At 42.1% G+C, this 18,379-nt stretch overlaps 2 protein-coding genes and 1 long non-coding RNA gene across 15 annotated transcripts in view; 1 reads left to right on the forward strand and 2 right to left on the reverse strand.

The window, feature by feature from the left end:
* Window positions 1–4,745, reverse strand: part of yaf2 (YY1 associated factor 2) — a 98,682-nt gene extending 93,937 nt beyond the window's left edge. For 4 of the 13 annotated variants that reach the window (XM_033037821.1, XM_033037818.1, XM_033037817.1 and 1 more), the window contains exons 1-2: window positions 4,592–4,745; window positions 3,980–4,105 (exon numbers count right to left, since the gene is read on the reverse strand). In XM_033037821.1, the coding sequence (XP_032893712.1) occupies window positions 3,980–4,105; window positions 4,592–4,617 (152 nt within the window). In that variant the 5' untranslated portion in view covers window positions 4,618–4,745. Of the gene's footprint in view, window positions 1–3,979; window positions 4,106–4,388; window positions 4,518–4,591 lie in introns of those variants that run through there. The other 9 variants (XM_033037826.1, XM_033037825.1, XM_033037820.1 and 6 more) reach the window with 4 other exon arrangements.
* LOC116983904 lies at window positions 4,731–5,362 on the forward strand. Its single transcript, XR_004414842.1, has 2 exons — window positions 4,731–4,844; window positions 5,027–5,362. It is a non-coding gene; the product is annotated as an uncharacterized LOC116983904 (long non-coding RNA).
* Window positions 5,363–15,145: 9,783 nt separating this feature from the next.
* The window catches only part of zcrb1 (zinc finger CCHC-type and RNA binding motif containing 1), a 32,135-nt gene continuing 28,901 nt past the window's right edge, over window positions 15,146–18,379 (reverse strand). Inside the window, exon 8 of the mRNA XM_033037839.1 lies at window positions 15,146–17,545. Coding sequence (XP_032893730.1) covers window positions 17,405–17,545 — 141 coding nt within the window. The 3' untranslated portion in view covers window positions 15,146–17,404. The remainder of the gene's footprint in view (window positions 17,546–18,379) is intronic.

Here is an 18,379-nt window from a genome sequence, read left to right on the forward strand (position 1 = left end):
TTTTAACTACCACCATTTTGTACAAATTTGCAGTTTATTTGTGTCCCATAGTACCTTCTAACAATGTTCTTTATCTACTAAATTTTGTGTTGCCTGAAAGCTTAATAATCACAACCCTACATTCTCATACGTTAGTTATACATTGAAGTCCAAACACTAATGATCCCAGAGGTTCATCAGTTATTACAGTTGGATAAATGTGAGGTTTTCCACTTTGGTGGCAAGAACAGGAAGGCAGATTATTATTTTGATTGGTGTCAGATTAGGAAAAGGGGAGGTGCAGACCTGGGTGTGCTTGTACATCAGTCACTGAAAGTAAGCATGTAGGCACAGCAAGCAGTGAAGGCATGTTGGCCTTCATTGCAAGAGGATTTGAGTCTAGGAGCAAGGAGGTCTTACTGCAGTTGAACAGGGCCCTGGTGAGACTGCACTTGGAGTATTGTGCGCAATTTTGGTCTCCTAATTTGAGGAAGGACATTATTGCTATTGAGGGAATGCAGCGTAGGTTCACCAGGTTAATTTCCGGGATGGCGGGTCTGACATATGATGAAAAAAATAGGTCGACTGGGCTTGTATTCACTGGAATTTAGAAGGATGAAAGGAGATCATAGAAACATAAAATTCTTAAAGGATTGGACAGGCTAGATGCAGGAAAAATGTTCCCGATGTTGGGAGAGTCCAGAACCGGGGTCACAGTTTAAGAATAAGGGGTAGGCCATTAAGGACTGAGTTGGGGGGTTCTGAATCGGTGGAATTCTCTGCCACAGAAGGCAGTAGAGGCCAACTCACTGGATGTTTTCAAGATGGAGTTAGATTTAGCTCTTAGATGGAGTTAGATTTAGCTCTTAGGGCTAAAGGAATCAAGAGATACGGGGGGGGGGGAAGCAGGAACGGGGTACTGATTTTGGATGATCAGCCATGATCATATTGAATGGTGGCTCCAAGGGCCGAATGGCCTACTCCTGCACTTATTTTTCTATGTTTTCTATGTTACAATCTTCCAGTCAGAAAAAAAAATTACCCACTCTATTCACTGCCTATTCACCACTTCCCTCTGTCTCCTATCAACAAGTCTTTGGATCCAGTTTGCCAACACATCTCAGATCTCTTTTAACTTAACTTTCTCAACCAGACGAGTCAAAAGCCTTACCAAAGTTAATTGAAACAAATTTATCCCCCTGCCTTCATCAATTACTTTGGTTACATCTTCAAAAAACTCAAATTGGATTTGAGACAACCTGTGGATGAACCTCTTCGGCAGTGTCTCTATTGCTACCATATCGCTCCTGTATTGTGGCAACCAGAACTGTACGCGACACTCCAAATACAGTCTAGGCAATGATTTGCAACGGCTTTAACATAACATCCCAACTTTTATACACGCACGCTTGGCCTATGAAGGAAAGCATAGTGAATGCCATTTTTGCAATCCCATCCACCGGTTTCCCCACTGATGTTACTCAATCCACCCGTTCCCCATTGATTGCACCGACCCATCATTTAGAAAACAAGAGATCTTCAGTGTTGACCAATCATTTGAGCTAAACAATATTTCTCAACTTCAGTCTGATATGACAATTTTTTTTTACCCTTCATTTTCCAACGGTAATTCAATAGAGCCACTCAACCTTTCGTAGAAAAAGGCGCCACAAAAAAAAACTTCCAAATGACACAGCATGGATGAGTGATTGGACTGTATGGACCAGGAGGGTTGCAAAAGTTTAGCTGGAGAAGTTACAACATACATAGAACACAGGCGACTTCAGCTGCCTTGGCTCCTCAATTAACTAAAGGCTGGTGGAGAGGAGAGAAATATCAGCCAGGGATTCAGCTCAGTATCCAGCCAGTTTTGATGTAGAGTGCCTGTGTGGACATGTGATGTGGAAAGGAATATCGGGTGGCATACTGACTAGAGGGGTTAAGGCACTTACATAAAAACTGGATATTTAGAACATGGAAAAGCACAGAACAGGAACAGGCCCTTTGGCCCATAATGTTTGTGCCATACATAATGCCAGAATAAACTAATTTCACCTGCCTACAAACAATCATGCCCCTCCATTCCCAGCAAGTACACATGCCTATCCAAAAGCCTCTTATATATCCCCATTGTATCTACTTCCACCACTATCCCTGGCAGTGTGGTCCAAACAGCCACCACTACCAACTTGCCCCACACATCTCCTTTAAACTATGCCCTCTAGTCTTTGACATTTCCACACTGGGTGAAAGGTTCTGACCATCTACTCTATCTATTTTATATACTTCCTCGGGTCTCCCCTCAGCCTCCAACATTCTAGAGAAAACAATCCAAGTTTTCCAACCTCTCCTTGTAGCTAATACACTCTAACTTCTAAACTCCCTCCATAGTCTCCACATCCTTCCAGTAATGGGACAATGCTGTTGCCCAGTCAAAGATATTCTGGTACATCCAAGTCAATGGCTTCAAAATGGAAACCAAAAAAAAAAAAAGAGAAATGCAGAATAAAAAGAACCTCACTTTTCTGATCCACGCCACATAGCTGAAGCAGTGCTGCATAATGAATCTACGAGATTATGGTAACTGACAACCCAGTGGCAAACAATCACCTGGTTTCCAGTTTTGCTAATATACAGTACCTTAAAATCAGGTGTGATTTATGTGCTGAATTTAGCAATTATATACCATAAAAATGATTTGTGCTTCACCTTCACAAAAAATACCTAGTTAAATATTGAACATCTATTTGTTTCAGCAGTTACGACGTGTGCAAAACAAATATTTCTGTTTTCCTGCTGGTTTTTGACTCCCTATTTTAAAACTCCCGAGTCCTGACCTAATCGTTGGGAGAAATAGCAAAAGGTTACTGACGCGAACAATGTAAAGGAGCTGATGAATGAAACGAAGATGAGATGAGCACTGTAACATCCCAACTTAATGGCAATGTTTAAGATGATTATTTGATTTCACCAGAGGTTTCCTTCATGTCTGCTCACAGCACTAATGTTTGAATATGAATGAAATAAAATTATTAAAGTTATTCCTGAATTTTCATAAGTACTTCTTATGGAAAAGTAATAACCCTACCCCTAAACCACAAATAATGCATACTTTGGATTTCTTGATTCAAATGGTTTCACTGGGAAAAATGTCAATACACTATTCCTAAAGAAATATCTTATGAATATTAAGCTGGAGGGAAATTAAACTTTGCACTGATATCTCATTCAGTGCAGGATGGTCAGTTTAGCACAAATACTCACAATAGACTCAAACCAATTTCATTACGTCAAACTAGTATTTCAACTGGCTCAGTGCTTTCTTGTCTCATGGCTGAAGTATGTTATAGAAAGCCCAAGTAGGGAAATACAGTAGAAAACTGGTTTCAAGATAAACTCAGATGGTACTGATGAAAAGTCATCAACCCAAGATATTGTCTCTCTTCCCACCAACACTAGCCGACCTGCTGAGTATTTTCTGCAAAATCCATTTCAGATCAATGTATGACAAATTACATCAAGTTATCAATTAGTCCATAATTTTTAGAACAGTAAACACAATGTAGTTTTGAAGGGAAATATATACGAAAGCTGCTTGATTAGTGTGACCCTTCAAGCTTTTGAGATAATTCTATTCAAGGGCAGAGCCTTTTTGTTTGGTTGGTCAAGTGATTACACTGCCAGATTCTCAAAGCATGAGACGTTACCGAGAAGAAATGGTCTAGAAACATCTTTTAAGTGACACCAGAAACACAATTTCATTCACAGATCTCTGACATGTGGCTCTAAATCTGCACAACAGATAATATGCCGACTAATGTTTGAAATGAAGCACTAAATTTCGAACGGCAAATATGTCTAAGTCTGTACAGATGATGAACGCGGAGAACCAACCCCCCCCCCCCCCCTTTCCTATCACATTTCAAGTAGTGCAACATTAATTTCCTTATAGAGATATTAAGGACGAGATTAAATAAAACAGGGAAGTGGAAATACTCACCGTGTTGATGTGCCTTTCCTGACATCACACATACTGCATTTGAAAGCCTCTGCGCTGTTCCTAAACGTACAGACGCTACAGTCCCAGTATCCCTCGTCTGTGGAAGGCTTTGGCTGCCTTTTGGGTCTGTTTTGGACAACAAAAGAAATGGAGAAAGAAGGAAAAAATACATAGGTACACCGGCTTATCCTGCGAACAGTTTGCTTTTTTTTTGGCTGATCCCAACTCCCCCTCCTCCTCCTCCTCCTCCCTCCTTCTTCTTCCCTCCCTCCTCCTCCTCCTCCCCCGCCACTTCTCCTCCTCTAAAGACCTTCGCGGCAATCGGTGCCGATCAAAAGAAAAAAGGGCCAGATCGTTTCAGCGAAATCGCAGCTTCCCATGTCAATTTCCCACGCACGCAAGCACGCACACTGGCGACTGTAACAATCCCGTCCGCCATGGCTGCTACATTGTATCGAGCTCCCCGACATTCTGCTCCACAGCCATCGGCTCCCATTCTGCCATCGGTCAACCTCCACCATGAAAACATTTAAAGGTAGCTCTGTTCCTCTTCTCTCTTTCTCTCTCCCAGCCCCCTCCCCGGAGGGAGTGGCGGGTCCGAAAGTACTCTACCTGGTGGGACTCTTCTTGTCTCCCATAACAGCGTTAAGTCCTTTTGGTTGTTGTTTTTTTTATTATTATTTATTATTGAAACCAGTCGGGATGGCTCAGGGCTCCTCTGCTAGCGCCTGGATTCCCCCGTCCCTCCCCCCCACCCAGCCCGCCGCCCCCAGCTGTCCGGTGACTCGCCTCACGTGGCGCGCCGGGGGCCAACCAGCTCGCAAGGACTGCAATGCAAGGACTGGCAGGCAGGCTGCACAAGGCGGTTGGTTTGCACGGCAGCGAGGTCTGCAGCCTTGCGCCTCACCACCCCCCACCCACCCCACAACGCCGTCCGTAGCGGGAAGGCACCATGAAATTTATCTTTGCTCTCGTTAGCAAATCGCTGTGAAGTGATTTTTTTTCCCCCTTCCTCTCTCTCTCTCCCTCCCCCTCCCTCCATCAAAGAGGAAGCAGAATCCCACAGCCAGTTCCCACCCCTTTTATGATGAAATGTTATGACATCAGCAGCCCCACGGCAGGATATCAGAGGCAGCAATTGAATGAATGAATGGGACCGCGGGAGTTTGTGCGACACTGGGAGCTTGATGGGCTGCCACTGGAACAAAGACATCAACGCGAGAGAAATGTTAGAAATGTCATTCGTTTTAAACATAGTTTCTGTTTGTAAACCCCAGCATCTGCAGTTCCTTGTTTCTCGAAAACTTTGGTGTTGAGTTTACTTTCTAATAAAATCAATGTAGGGCGCTTGTTGAACGCAAGACAGCCGCAGCAATGACCAGAGTGCAACATCAAAGTGATGTTACTTGTATCGTGTGTTTTTATTGTTACCAATCTGCATGCGATGAGAGGGTGCCTCTCGATATCAAATACTTAGGTAGTTTCATCACTAATGGAATGCGTTTAGCTGGTCTTTGAGAGGGGCCACGTGGCTTCTTATTGTTGCACGATAAAGCCTTGGTCCCGAGACAGATGCGCCTCCTCAAAGCCTCGGCGGATTCATTTGGCGTTGCCGTGAAGGCCTCAAAGATGATGGTGTGCGGTGTTGGGAGACTTGAAACTCAACCACACAACTGACATTCAACCATTTGCTTTAACCGAGTTCCTTCCTTATAAGTTCTAGGAACAGAATTATGCCACTCGACCCAAATGTCCACCCCGCTGTTGGTCTATCTTTTCCTCTATCTTTTCTAGACAGGTGTGTGCCTTTCCAAATCATGTCCAATCAATTTAATTTACCACTGACAGACTCCAATCAAGTTGTAGAACCAGCTCAAGAATAATCAATGGAAACAGGAAGAATCTAAGCTCAATTTTGAGTGTCACAGCAAAGGGTTTGAAAACAAAAAAATTATATTTGAATGGACAGACAATACCCACAGCCAATAGATTGCTAGAGACAAAACTGCAGTCATCCATGATAGTGGACAGTTAAGGGCCTGTCCCACTTACACCAAAACAGCAACCTCTGGTGACCTTGCCCGCCACCCAAGGTTTCCATGAGGTCACAGGAGGTTTTGGTCACTCTCCCTAATGGCCGAAAGTGGTTTCCACATGGTCGAGGCTTTCATCTAGGTTGCTGCTATTTTTTTCACCGTGATTAAAACCGGCCTCGACTTAAAATAGGTTGCTGTTTAAAAAATCGATAATTTTTTTTGTCGCAGGTCTAGTCGAAGCCGGTTTTCTTCATACTCGAGGAAGGTTTTCAATATATGCGTGGGAGGTGGTAGGATGTTGCCGGTCACCTCGACCGTGATTTTTTATTTGGTGGTGGGCAAGGTCACCAGAGGTTGCTGTTTAGGTCTCCTAAGTGGGACAAGGGCTTTAAGGTGACCATTTTGTGGAATGTCCATGCTCTATCTGTAATGACCACATTGAGGTTCTGATTGCATGTCATTTCATGTAGTGTTTCTGTCCAACTCCTGCCCTCTGCACCTGGAGTATCTAGCAGCGAAGTGCCGTCTTTTCTATCTCCCAAGGAATTCATCTCCATTATCATGCATAATCCGTACTAGGCAGGCGATCAGCTAGCATTGGAGGAGCTGCACCCTTTACATGGAGGGTGGTGGGTGCCTGGACATTTGGAAGCCTTTCAACGTATATCTCAACTGTTTACAACTTGGATAAATGATAGACAAAGAGGGATCTGAAGATCAATCAACTATGCTACAAAATTAAACTACGTGCGTGTTGACTCGCCATTTAATCGGAATGGCAGGGGGAAAGAAATTCCCTCTGGCACTACAGAAGGTCAAATTAATTATGCATACCTTAAATTGTTACTCCACTTTTCATCAACAGGATGCAATCTAGCCCAACAAAAATGTGTTCATGCTCTGTTTTTGAAGCACACAGAGAAAAGACCATTTGTTCGCTAGGAAAGAGGCTGCTAATATACAGCCTATTTCAAGCTTTTACTGATCTGAATGCACTTCCCAGGTTCCATTTCAATCTGTCAAAGTTAGTCCATCAAGTTATATAACCTGGCCCTTTATGTATTTTAAATCAACATAAATTTCTCAACGGTAAATAGGTTCTTGTATATTTTGCCTGAGAAATCCCGGTTCATCACACAAGATCTATAAGGCATCTTTTCATATTCAGGATGATGCATCTTGTGTTGGGTATAATTTTTCTGTATCGATAATTAGTCTTCAATGGCCTGTACACAATAACACCTTGATTATTTTCCCTGTCTGCCAGTTCAGTTTTGTTTTCTACAAATAATATGCATATTCTGTGTTGGTTAAACCTACTTGTATAATGCTACAATTTACCAGATGTTTTTTGCAGTACATTACACTTCTCTAAAGTTTAAACTTTGCGCATATGTCCTTATGAACTTCAGACATATCTCCAAATCATTTTTAAAAAAGTGATCAGTACTGGGCCCAACATGGATCTCTTCAGGATAACTCCAGGGCAATTTGCAACTGATGAGCACAGCATTTGGACAGTTGGAATTGAATTAATTCTCAATCCAGCATATTCACTTTTCATTGAAACAACGAGGTGCTAACACGATACCTTACCAAAGGGAGGATGAAAATCCAAGAAGAAAATATCACCAGGATCAATCCTATCCATTAAGCTAGTTTGGGGGCTTTATTTTGAAAATGAATCCGCAGAAAGCAACGGGTCTGGAGGGTCCCTTGGCCATGCCCTCAGATCAGCTGGCAGAATCTATCTATACCAATCTTATTTACCAGCCCTTGGCCTTCTCTGCCAAAGCAATTCAAGTGCTCATCCAGATATTTGTTTGAACGCCTTAACAATACCATCCTCCACCATCTTCTCAATGCATTCAAATATTCAAAACATTTTGGGATCTATGGACTTGTTCACCATGGACTCACTGTTCCTCAATACACTCAAGTGGCCTACCATTCATGTTGCATGACTTGCCTTTATCAGACATTCCATTTTGTACTTAACAAGATTGAATTCTATCTGCCATTGATCTTGTTTTATTAATTAATCAATATTGTTCTGTAACCCAAGATTATTCTCTTCATTAAATTTATCAACAATAAATTTTTTGATGTAGACACAAAATGCTGGAGAAACTGGTGGGAAAGAATGGATGACGTTTCAGGTCGAGACCCTTCTTCAGACTGAATGTCAGGGGATAGGGAGAGAGACTAGAGAAGACTATAGGAGAGAGACTAGAGATATGGACGGTTAAGGCGTGAAAACGACAGATCAAAGCTGACGATCAAGGAAATGCACAATGGTTCATTGTTAGCTGAGGGGAAGGTGACAACGAGGCATAAAATCAGTAAAATTAGTCAAGAAACTAATTGGAGAACTGGAGTGGGGAAGGGACGGAGAGGGAGAAAACAGGATTACTTGAAGTTAGAGAAATCAAAATTCATACTGTACCTCTGGGTTGTAAGCGCCCCAAGTGAAATATGAGGTGTATTTCCTCCAATTTGTGTTGGGCCTCTCTCTGACAGTGGAGGAGGCCCAGGTCAGTAAGGTCAGTATGCAAATGGGAGGGGAATCTAAAGTGTTTAGCAACCAGGGGATTGCGTAGACCTAGGTGGACATCGGAGGTGTTCATCGAAACAATCGTCGAGCCTGCGCTTGGTCTCGCTGATATATAGTACACACCTGGAACATCCGATACAGCAGATGAGGTTGGAGGAGATGCAAGTGAATCTCTGCATCACCTGAAAGGACTGTCATGGTCCTTGGATGGAGTCGAGGGAGGAGGTATAGGGACAGGTGTTGCATCTCCTGCGGTTGCAGGAGAAAGTCCCTGGTGAAGGCGTGGTTTGGGTGGGAAGGGATGAGTTAATCAGGGAGTTGCGGAGGGAGCGGTCTCTGCAGAAAGCGGAAAGGGGTGGAGATCCCACTGGAGGTGGCAAAAATGTTGGAGGATTATGTGCTGTATGGGGTGAATTCACATAAATTTTGATGTCATCAGCAAACTTACTATTCATGCCTCCTACATTCATATTAATATATTAATGCATTATTGATGGAAGCACACAAGCTTCTGAGGGATCTTGACAGATGCGGAGAATATTTTTCTTCTTGTGAGTTTATATTTTCCATTTAAAGCAACATTAAGACATAATTTTATCAAAAGGCCTGGAAAAGAGAAGCTGAGTTTATCATTTCATTATGGGCAGATCATAGCAACAGAGAGAAAGACTTGATTGAAATGTGGTACAATCCGATTTGGCAATGGATACATAAATGAGTTATTTTCCTTGGACTTTGAACTTGAAGCTTACATTCAAGGGAAAGGACTAGAAAGCCAGAAACGTTTAAAAAAAAATGTCAATAGGTATATCCCTGATGGTAGAAGTGGTTGTGACTGCAAATTCTGCAGTGATCAACTGCTCGTGAATGCTGGGACTGCGGAAAATGGACAGAGTGTTTTATTTGCCTGGTTAAGTGGGTTGATAGAAAAATTAAAATTCAGGTCTTGATGCAAAGAAATGATCAGAGACTGATTTACAAATTGCCACGATGAGAGCATCAATGCCAACTGAATGTTGAGATAAAGGGGAACTCTGAACATGGGCAATGGAAGATATTTAGGGAAGATAAGGTTGCAGTGAATTTACTATTAGTTGATATGGAGGCTGAAGTCTCAGCGAATGAAATCAGGAAGTACAGATTTTACATGAAATGCTCATGAGTGGAAAACAGAGATTCTAGGGACGAAAAACTGCCAGGGGTGTAAACAAAAAGATTTAGAGGTCATTGCTGGACTACCATCACCATGGCAGGCTCTGGACTGATGTTGAAAGATATAGTCAGGCTGGGAGATTGCCTTATGGAAATTCCTCAATCAGCTCTTCATCAAGGCCTCGTATCAAGGTGATAATTCCTAATAAGATAATGGATTCCAAAGACCGTGATCATTTGAATGTATATTCTGGGAGCTGGCACCCAAAACATCTGCTCCCAGACTGGATGGTGCTGGGCAGAGCTGAAGGAGTCAATACAGAATTACCAGTGGAAATGGGAAGAAGGATGTAACGAGTGGTCTGGAAAGGTAGTGCCTACCTTATGAGAATGAAAATTTTACATTATATTTAAGGATGTGCATTTTACTGTACACATTTTACAAATGCATAGATGTGATCAAAGCTAGGAAAATGACCTAAATGTAAAATCCATGAAGAAGCAGCGAGACATAGTGCATATTGTACGTTGCCGTAATGCAGGATGTCAACAACACTTTCAAAGGATGCTGCAAACATCTTATTTGACTAATTCATATAGTTTCTACAGATATGCAGATTTATTAACAGACATTACCAAACAGCAAAACATTTACCCCACCACTAAACAGCACTATATTTTCTTGGATTCTAACATATTATTCGACAATTCAGTTCAACTAGTTTTGCATTTGACACCAAATAGAAAAACAAGGACCAAACTTCATTATCAAAACTAGCAGCACAATCAAACCTGGGTTAATTACTCGTCTTAAAAACTGGGTCTGATGAAGGGTCTCGACCTGAAACGTCAACACGTTGATTACTTCCTGGGAACTACTCTGAAATGGTAAAATGAACAAATTTTACATCTTGACAATGATTAATGGCCTACTCCAGTTACCTGACTGGTGTAATTATCTTTTACCACTCAATTCCTGTTGAGTGTTTCCATTACTGGTCATAAGTAAACATCCTTCTGGTGAGAAGCTGTGTTTGTAAATATTTTTAAAACATGCCTTTGAGGTTTGGTGACACGACATCAGAGAATGCCAATGAGGCATCAAAAGTAGTCACGAAAACAGACCTGACAATGTAGAAACCCCAGAGGAAACATTTACCAAGTAGTTCCAAAAGGTAAAATGGACATATGGCTGAAGTGTGCTGGCTATAAATGCAGGATGTGTTAAGTGACAGATGTTGCGGTGCATTGCACTGGGTTTTCTGCATTTCTGATCAAGAGTCAAGAATATTTAATTGTCATAAGTAATGACAACGGAACAATGAAATTCTTACTTGCAGCAGCATAACTGGCCTGTAAATACAATAATCATAGATAATGAATATTAAAGAAAATTCAATAAACTAATAACCCCAATACTATTTCAAAATAAAACAAATCCTCAGTGCAGCAAAGACTTTCTTCGCGACGGGAGGAGTGAAATGAGAGTGTGTCCAAGGTGGGTGTGGGTCTTTGATGATGTGGGCTGACTTTTTGAGGCAGCACCTCCTACAAACCCCTTCGATGGGGAGGTCAGCACCCATGAAACAGTCAGTATGGTCTCGATTGTAGACCTGTGGAAGTTCAAGAGAGTGTTTGATGGCATACCAAATCACCTCAATCTTCTAAGGAAGTAGCAGTGTTCTTGGGCTTTCTCTTTGATTGCATAAATGTACTGGGTTCAGGACAGATCTTCAGAGACATGCACGCCTAAGAACTTGAAGTTATTGACTCTCTCCACTGCCGATCCGTGGATGAAGACAGGTTTGTGGACCCTTGATCGTGGATACCAGAATTAGCAGGGCTCAGAGTCCCCAGTGATTTGGATGGAAGTAATTAGCCTTGTGATAAGAATTTTTCAAAGGACAGAATTTTAAACAGCATATCAAATTGCAGTGTCTGAGCCCCATTCATCATTGAGACATCAATATGCATTGCTGAAGTCATCCTGAGTCAGCTTGTCTATGTCCAGCCCAAGCAAGTAAGGCTGGGCAAGCAGCAGGTTCAAGCAGGTCAATCCAACTTACTACAGCTCAGAGGAAGCTGGCAACTACTTGCTTATTCTGTTTGTTAAGTTTGTCCCAACTACCTTTGGAAAGCAGCTTCACAAGCAGGATCATAGAAGTCAATAGTGATCTAATATTTTAATGATCTAAGTGACCTTAAACATTTCCAAATGCAAAACGGGCAGCATTTAGACCTGCAATGGACCCCAACTTTACTTCATTCTATGCCAGATCCACATCTTCTGTGTTTCTACAACGTTCAAGCACATAATAGTCTTCAATCATCGGAAGAGTAGGAAGTTTTCTAAAATCCTCCAGTCACACAGATCAAAAAGCTGACGATATGATTCTGTGAAATGAAAGCCCCAAATCAACAGAAAAATCCTAATCAAAAAATTAAAGTTAACTAATAGTCAAGGCACTTGGTCCAGTTATGCTTACTGGCACCTGGTTGTCCCATTGGGGATTACTGGCTATTAGATGCTAGAACATTTGAACTTCTTTAGACTTTACTTTAGAGAAACAGCATGGAAACAGGCCCTTCGGCCTACCGTGTCCATGCCAACCAGCGATCACCATGCATTAGTTTTATCCTATACACTAGCGACAATTTACAGAAGCCAATTAACCTAACAACCTACATGTCTTTGGAATGTGTGAGGAATCCGGAGCACCTGGAGAATACCCACGGTCACAGGGAGAGCGTACAAACTCCACTCAGACAGCACCCGTAGTCAGGATCGAACCTGGGTCTCTGGCGTTGTGCGGCAGCAACACTACCGCTGCGCCACTGTGCCTCCCCTCCATTGTTTATACCAAAAATAGACAAAAAATTTCTGGATTAATTCAGTGGGTCAGGTAGCGTCTTTAGAGAAACTGGAGAGGAGACGTTTCTGCTCGGAACCCTTCTTCAGAGTTACTCCAGCTTACTTTGTGTCTTCCTTCTAGTTGTATGTCAGTTATAGCTGGCAAATAAGTGGTAAGTGCATGTAGAGGTTTAGAATAGGTTTATAGTGGAAAAAGCAAACTGATTGTGTTCTCATACTTTGTTGTGAGTTAGAGCGAGTCACACATGGAAACAGGCCCTTCTATGGACACAGACACACACACACACACACCTTTCTTAATTGTTTATCATAGTCTTTACAATGTTCTATGTTTACATATCTTGTGCTGCTGCAAGTAATGATTTAATTGCTCCATTTCGGGACATATGACGATAAAACACTCTTGCCTCTTAAAGAGTAGTCAGAAAATTAAAAGATAATGGAATTATTTAGAAGATTTTAGATAGGCACATGTTTATGCAGGAAATGAAGGGATATGGATCATATTCAGGCTGAGATTAATTGAACTTAGAATCATGTTCAGCCTGAGACAAGGAAGCGTGGGATGTAGCATGTGTTCATTGCGAACTTAGATCTCAAGTCATCTTCTATCTCTGCAGTGATAGCTAATCTACACGAGGACTCAAACAGGCACTTTATACAGAGATACAGGGGATGAGAGAAGTAGACAAAAATGTTCAATCCTTTGGACCTATTCTGACTAGCATAGTTAAAGTAACGTGGATGCTGTTCTAGACTGATGCATAAACAGCATCAGTCAAATGTGCACAAAATGTGCAAGGGTAATAAAGGAAACAAAATGTTCAAAACACATCTGAACACAATTTTTGTCTTGGTTATCTATTATAATATAAAACTCTGATCTTAGATGTTTACTTGTGGGTTTGTTTGCTTGCTTGAACTTTTTCTTTGATTCACATCTCCTCGAAAACCCGACGCGGCAACAATGAAATTTTTACATATTCCGGTAGAGATTTACCTCATGATTGTAAAAACCCCCTCATCTGTAAATTTGATTAGTTATTTCCCAAGTTTTTTACTAAAATTATTCACCAATCTGAGATCTTTTTTGAAGTTAATGAGCAGAAGCGTGCTGGATGACGTCACAATGCCTCTGATCCTTGCGGCAACCTGCGCAGAATTTTCAACGTGAAGCCACGACCTGCGAGTTACGTGGCTCAGCCGCCCTCCCCAGGGCTCTGGATTAAAGCCGTTGAACATGTGCTCAAGTCGTGCTGCGCGCTCCGCTGGGAGCCTTCAAGTTCTACAACATGGCGGCGGCGGTCATTATCGCAGCGCGGGGAAGTGCAGAGGAAAAGTGGCCATGGCGGCCGTCACAGGGGACGACCTCCTCTCCGTCTCCCCCACCCGATTGTCTGTCACGCTGGTGGGTGTGCTTCTCCTCGTGGAAGCCACGATCGGCCGGCCCTCCCCTGCTTTTGACCGTCCTCAGATCGCTTCGGGCCTCGCTCTGGTCCATGCCGGCCGCAGCCTAGCTTGGGCCCGGTGGGGAGGCTTCTGCACTACGACCTGGGTAGGTGCTGCCTCAGCCCCCTCCCCGGGGCAGCGAAAGAGAGAGAGAGGGGGAGAGAGAGGGGGGGGGGGGGAAGAGAGGGGGGTGGAGAGAGAGGAGTGGAGAGAGGGGGGGGGGTGGAGAGGAGATGGGGAGGAGGGGGGAGAGGAGGGGGGGAGGAGGGGGGCAGCAGAGGGGGGAGAGGGCGGAGGAGAGGGGGCAGGGAGGAGGAGAGGGGGGAGGGAGAGGGGGTCCTCCCTCCCTCTCTGCTCCCCCCTCCCTCTCTAACCCCTTTCCTCTCTGCCCCGCTTCCTCTCTGAAGCCGTCAAATGTGCACAAAATGTACAACAGCAACAAACCCTGTGACGCTGCCCCCCCCCCCCCCCCACCCCTCAATCTCTACCCCCTCCCCCTCCCTCTCTAGTCGCGCCTGCGTAGTTGGAGTTTATGCGTGAGTGGATAGGGTGGGGGGTGTGGTAAAAGGAGCGAATTAATAATATTAATATAATATCAAGGGAGGGGGGGGATTAGTGTGTGTGTGTGTGTGTGACTCAAGGCAGCAGCCCCCCCCCTCCCCCGCAGGGGACGGGAAGCAAAGGGTCCCCCTTGTGTCGTTATCTCTAAATGTACAAAATATAATTACAAGTACACATGCAATTAGTGTGTAAATATAATAAATGCTATTACATATTTAACAATTATGTTTCTACTCATTTTTAATTCAGGAATCAAACAGAAGTATCTGGAAGTTTGCTAGTTTAGCTAATTTATTTGGCACACTTTCCCATGGTAATTTGAATGATCAAAGTAGACCTAGTCTTTCTTAAACACCTAGTCTGAGCTATATTGTTTAATCTTTCCACTCATTTCTTCTAATAACACCTGGTGTTCCAAAAATAGTAAAGGTAAAATGGATTGGTCAGAATGTCAAATGAAAATTACAACAGAAACTTAAAAAAGACAGTGATATTTGGAGTAGTTTATAAAAAGAGGCTGAAGAGGTCAAGCTCTGAGGATAATGGTTTAAAATGTGCTATGAAGGATTAAGGCATATTTACTTTCAAGACCGTAAGATAATACATTCTGCATATTTTGGTTCTTGCTAAATATATACTAAATAACTTACAAAATGGCAGACACGATTAATCACAGTTGCATAATGGAATGCAGTACTTACAGCAGTTAAGTTTACCAACAGTCAAAATGATGGAAAGTTATTTACCAATGCTACTTATTCTTTATTCACATATACTAGAATTTTCTTCATCACACCTCATGGGAACATGGTTGATGCACTGTTTAACAATAAAAGAATCATTACATCAAATGACACATTTGTGTTATTGTGCTCTGAGATTATGTTTCAACCAATCTGTCCCTTTAAGACTAAACCCTTTGTCCATCTTGGCCATTTAAACGCAAAAGAGATCATTGCTGGGATTTTGCAAAGTTGAAATTACTATTATCAGTAATTAGATAGTTTCAGATCCAAATGGTTGCTATAGATAAGGTAACAATAACCATATTTTTGGAAATATCGCCCAAAATTGCAGTAGGAAAAACAGGTACGGTAAACCCTCGTTTTTACGGACCTCTTTATAACGGATTTCGGTTATAGTGGACTGACCTACCGATGGCTACCCATACCGTTTACTGCGCCTACGCCACTCTTGACTCACGCCACCTCCCCAACCGCTTGCAGCGCTTGTTACTCCGCACCGCCTTCAGCTTGTGCCACCTCCCGGCCTCTTGTAGTGCCGGCTGTCCCCGCACCACCCCCCAGCTTGCGCAGTTTCCAGGCCTGACATTCTGCCGTGCCTGCTGCCGTCACCCACCCTTACCTGCACTCCTGCCGCCCGCGACCACTGGCTCCATCGGCAGGCCGGGGCTGTCAACTCACCTGGATTTCAGGCCCAGTTCCGGAATGATAGTCTGAAGATGGATGTCGACCTGAAACAACACCTAGTCGACCTGAAACAACACCTATCCATGTTCTCCAAAGATGTTGTCTAGCCTGCTGAGTTACTCCAGCACTTTTGTGTATTACCACCAATTGCAGTTGTTTGTTTCTACTACTTATGCAATAATAATACCACTCGGTTATAATAGACAATCGGCAATAACGGACACCATTACCCCTCCCCCCCATGGTCCGTTATAACAAGGGTTTACTGTAATTAAGAATAAATATGCAAGTAATAGCTAGGACATTTGGGAAGCCAACTAGGGTTTAAGGGGTATAAACGGTTAAGCCACACTGTTTTAAGTCCATATGGCTCAATTGCTTTAAGACATAACCAAGGGCAGAATTTAATTACAGATGTGAACAGTTCCCAGATTGGAGGTTGCACATGCTCTAAAACAGAACAGAATAGCCTTTCTTCAACTAATTAAAATCCAAGATCTTTCGGTTTATTTCGATAGATTATAGTTGCACCAAACATATAACAAATGGTAATAAAAGTTGCCAACAAATATAACAATGTGAATAACTTCTTACATGTTCAAGAAATTGAATATCAATAAAACAATGGGAAATTTTCAAAAACCTGAATTCACCATGTGATCTGTTGAAGAGAAATTACAATGACCTCAGAAATTAAAGTTTTTGATAATTGCACACTGGAATGCAAATTAATTATTCACATTAGATGGAGCTTTGAAGTTTTTTTTACCCATCTTTCATGTATATCACTTTTGCTGCAAATAAAATCTTTGGCTAATACACCGTTATAAGATAACAGTATCTTTCTGCATACTCTTTAAACATTCTGGAGGCACTGCCATTTCAGATGACAATTAATTCCTGCTTTTATTCTTAAGTGGGAATAATGTTGGTCTGAAACAACTCTCTGTGTTATATTTATATGCAGTATTTTATAAAGTGTAGGTATAAACAACAATTTTGCCTTGGGCAGCAACAAAAGCTTTCATGATTATGATCTTCACAACAAAATTCAACCCATAAAAGCCGAGTCAATATTAAAATTTGGCTACGACAGGCAAAAACATGTCCATTCATCTGTACTTGCTGTGAAGTATTCGGATGTGGAAGCGGTTGGCATGCTTCACAATAATCCTTTAACCATGACTAAATAAATCACTAACAAGATAAAAAAAATTCACATATTCCAAGTATCAAAATATTTAGTCCATATATTTGTAATGGTTTCGGGGACCCAAGAAGCCATAAATTCTAGTCTAACGAATCTGGACCATTTAAACACCATTTCTCTCTTTAAATAAATATGTAACTCTCATTGTAATGAAATACAATCTAGTCACTCAGCTCCTCTTCATCACTGAAGTATGCACTTTTCTTTATCCGTGGGCGCTTCGACAGTTCAGATGTTGAACATTCACTTGCGTCACCAGCAGTCTGTTTACGTCTAAGTTCTTCCTCCTCAATTTTTGCTTGCTGTTGAGAACAAGTATTAATACATTAATAGCTGACAGATATCCCTAATTTATTTGGTGGCACTACCTTACACAACATGGATATGTTTTAATTCAAGACGTCTGTATTGCAAGCGGGCACTAATTATAATGCAACAAATCTGTTATCCATCTCCAGTGAATGCACGGTGAAACAATGCAAACTGAAAATTAACCAGAATTTCCACCTGAGCATGCCTTGTGGAACTAACATTGTGCACAGAATTCCCAAGCCTTGGTCCCTGCCTGACCCAATTTTTCAAAGCACAGTAGATTGAGCTGACTTAACAGAAAGGCTCAGGCAGCAGATCCTAAGAATATCTCAGAATATCGCGACAATCTTTATAAACTCTGTCAAAACTACACCAACAAAAATTCATTAAAAGGGATTTAAATAAAAAATGTATTTAAAACTTTAACCAAACAACTAAAATTAATCAAACAAAATAATTCAAGAACTTAATATTTTTCCTAGTGGCAGTTCCCCTTTAAATGGATAGGATTATAATTCCTTCACTTGTTCTCACTAGTATCAAGTTCGGGGCCCAAACCCTCTCTTCAGACAGTTATTTCTCCATGACTGGTTTCAATACAAGGTCCAGCAATTAAGTATGCAATCAGGTGCAATAGGTGATATCAGCCAGCACAATCACCACTTGTAATCATTATATATGTATGGCTAAATGGAATTAAAAACATGCCAATATCTCAGTCCTAATGCAGTGTCTCAACCTGAAATGTCAACTGTCCTCTCTGCCTTCAAAAATACTGCGTGACCTGTTGAGTTCATTTCGCGCGCGCGCGTGTGTGTGTGTGT

The sequence above is a fragment of the Amblyraja radiata genome, chromosome 19, assembly GCF_010909765.2.
Source record: "Amblyraja radiata isolate CabotCenter1 chromosome 19, sAmbRad1.1.pri, whole genome shotgun sequence".
In the NCBI taxonomy this organism is placed as follows: Eukaryota; Metazoa; Chordata; class Chondrichthyes; order Rajiformes; family Rajidae; genus Amblyraja; species Amblyraja radiata.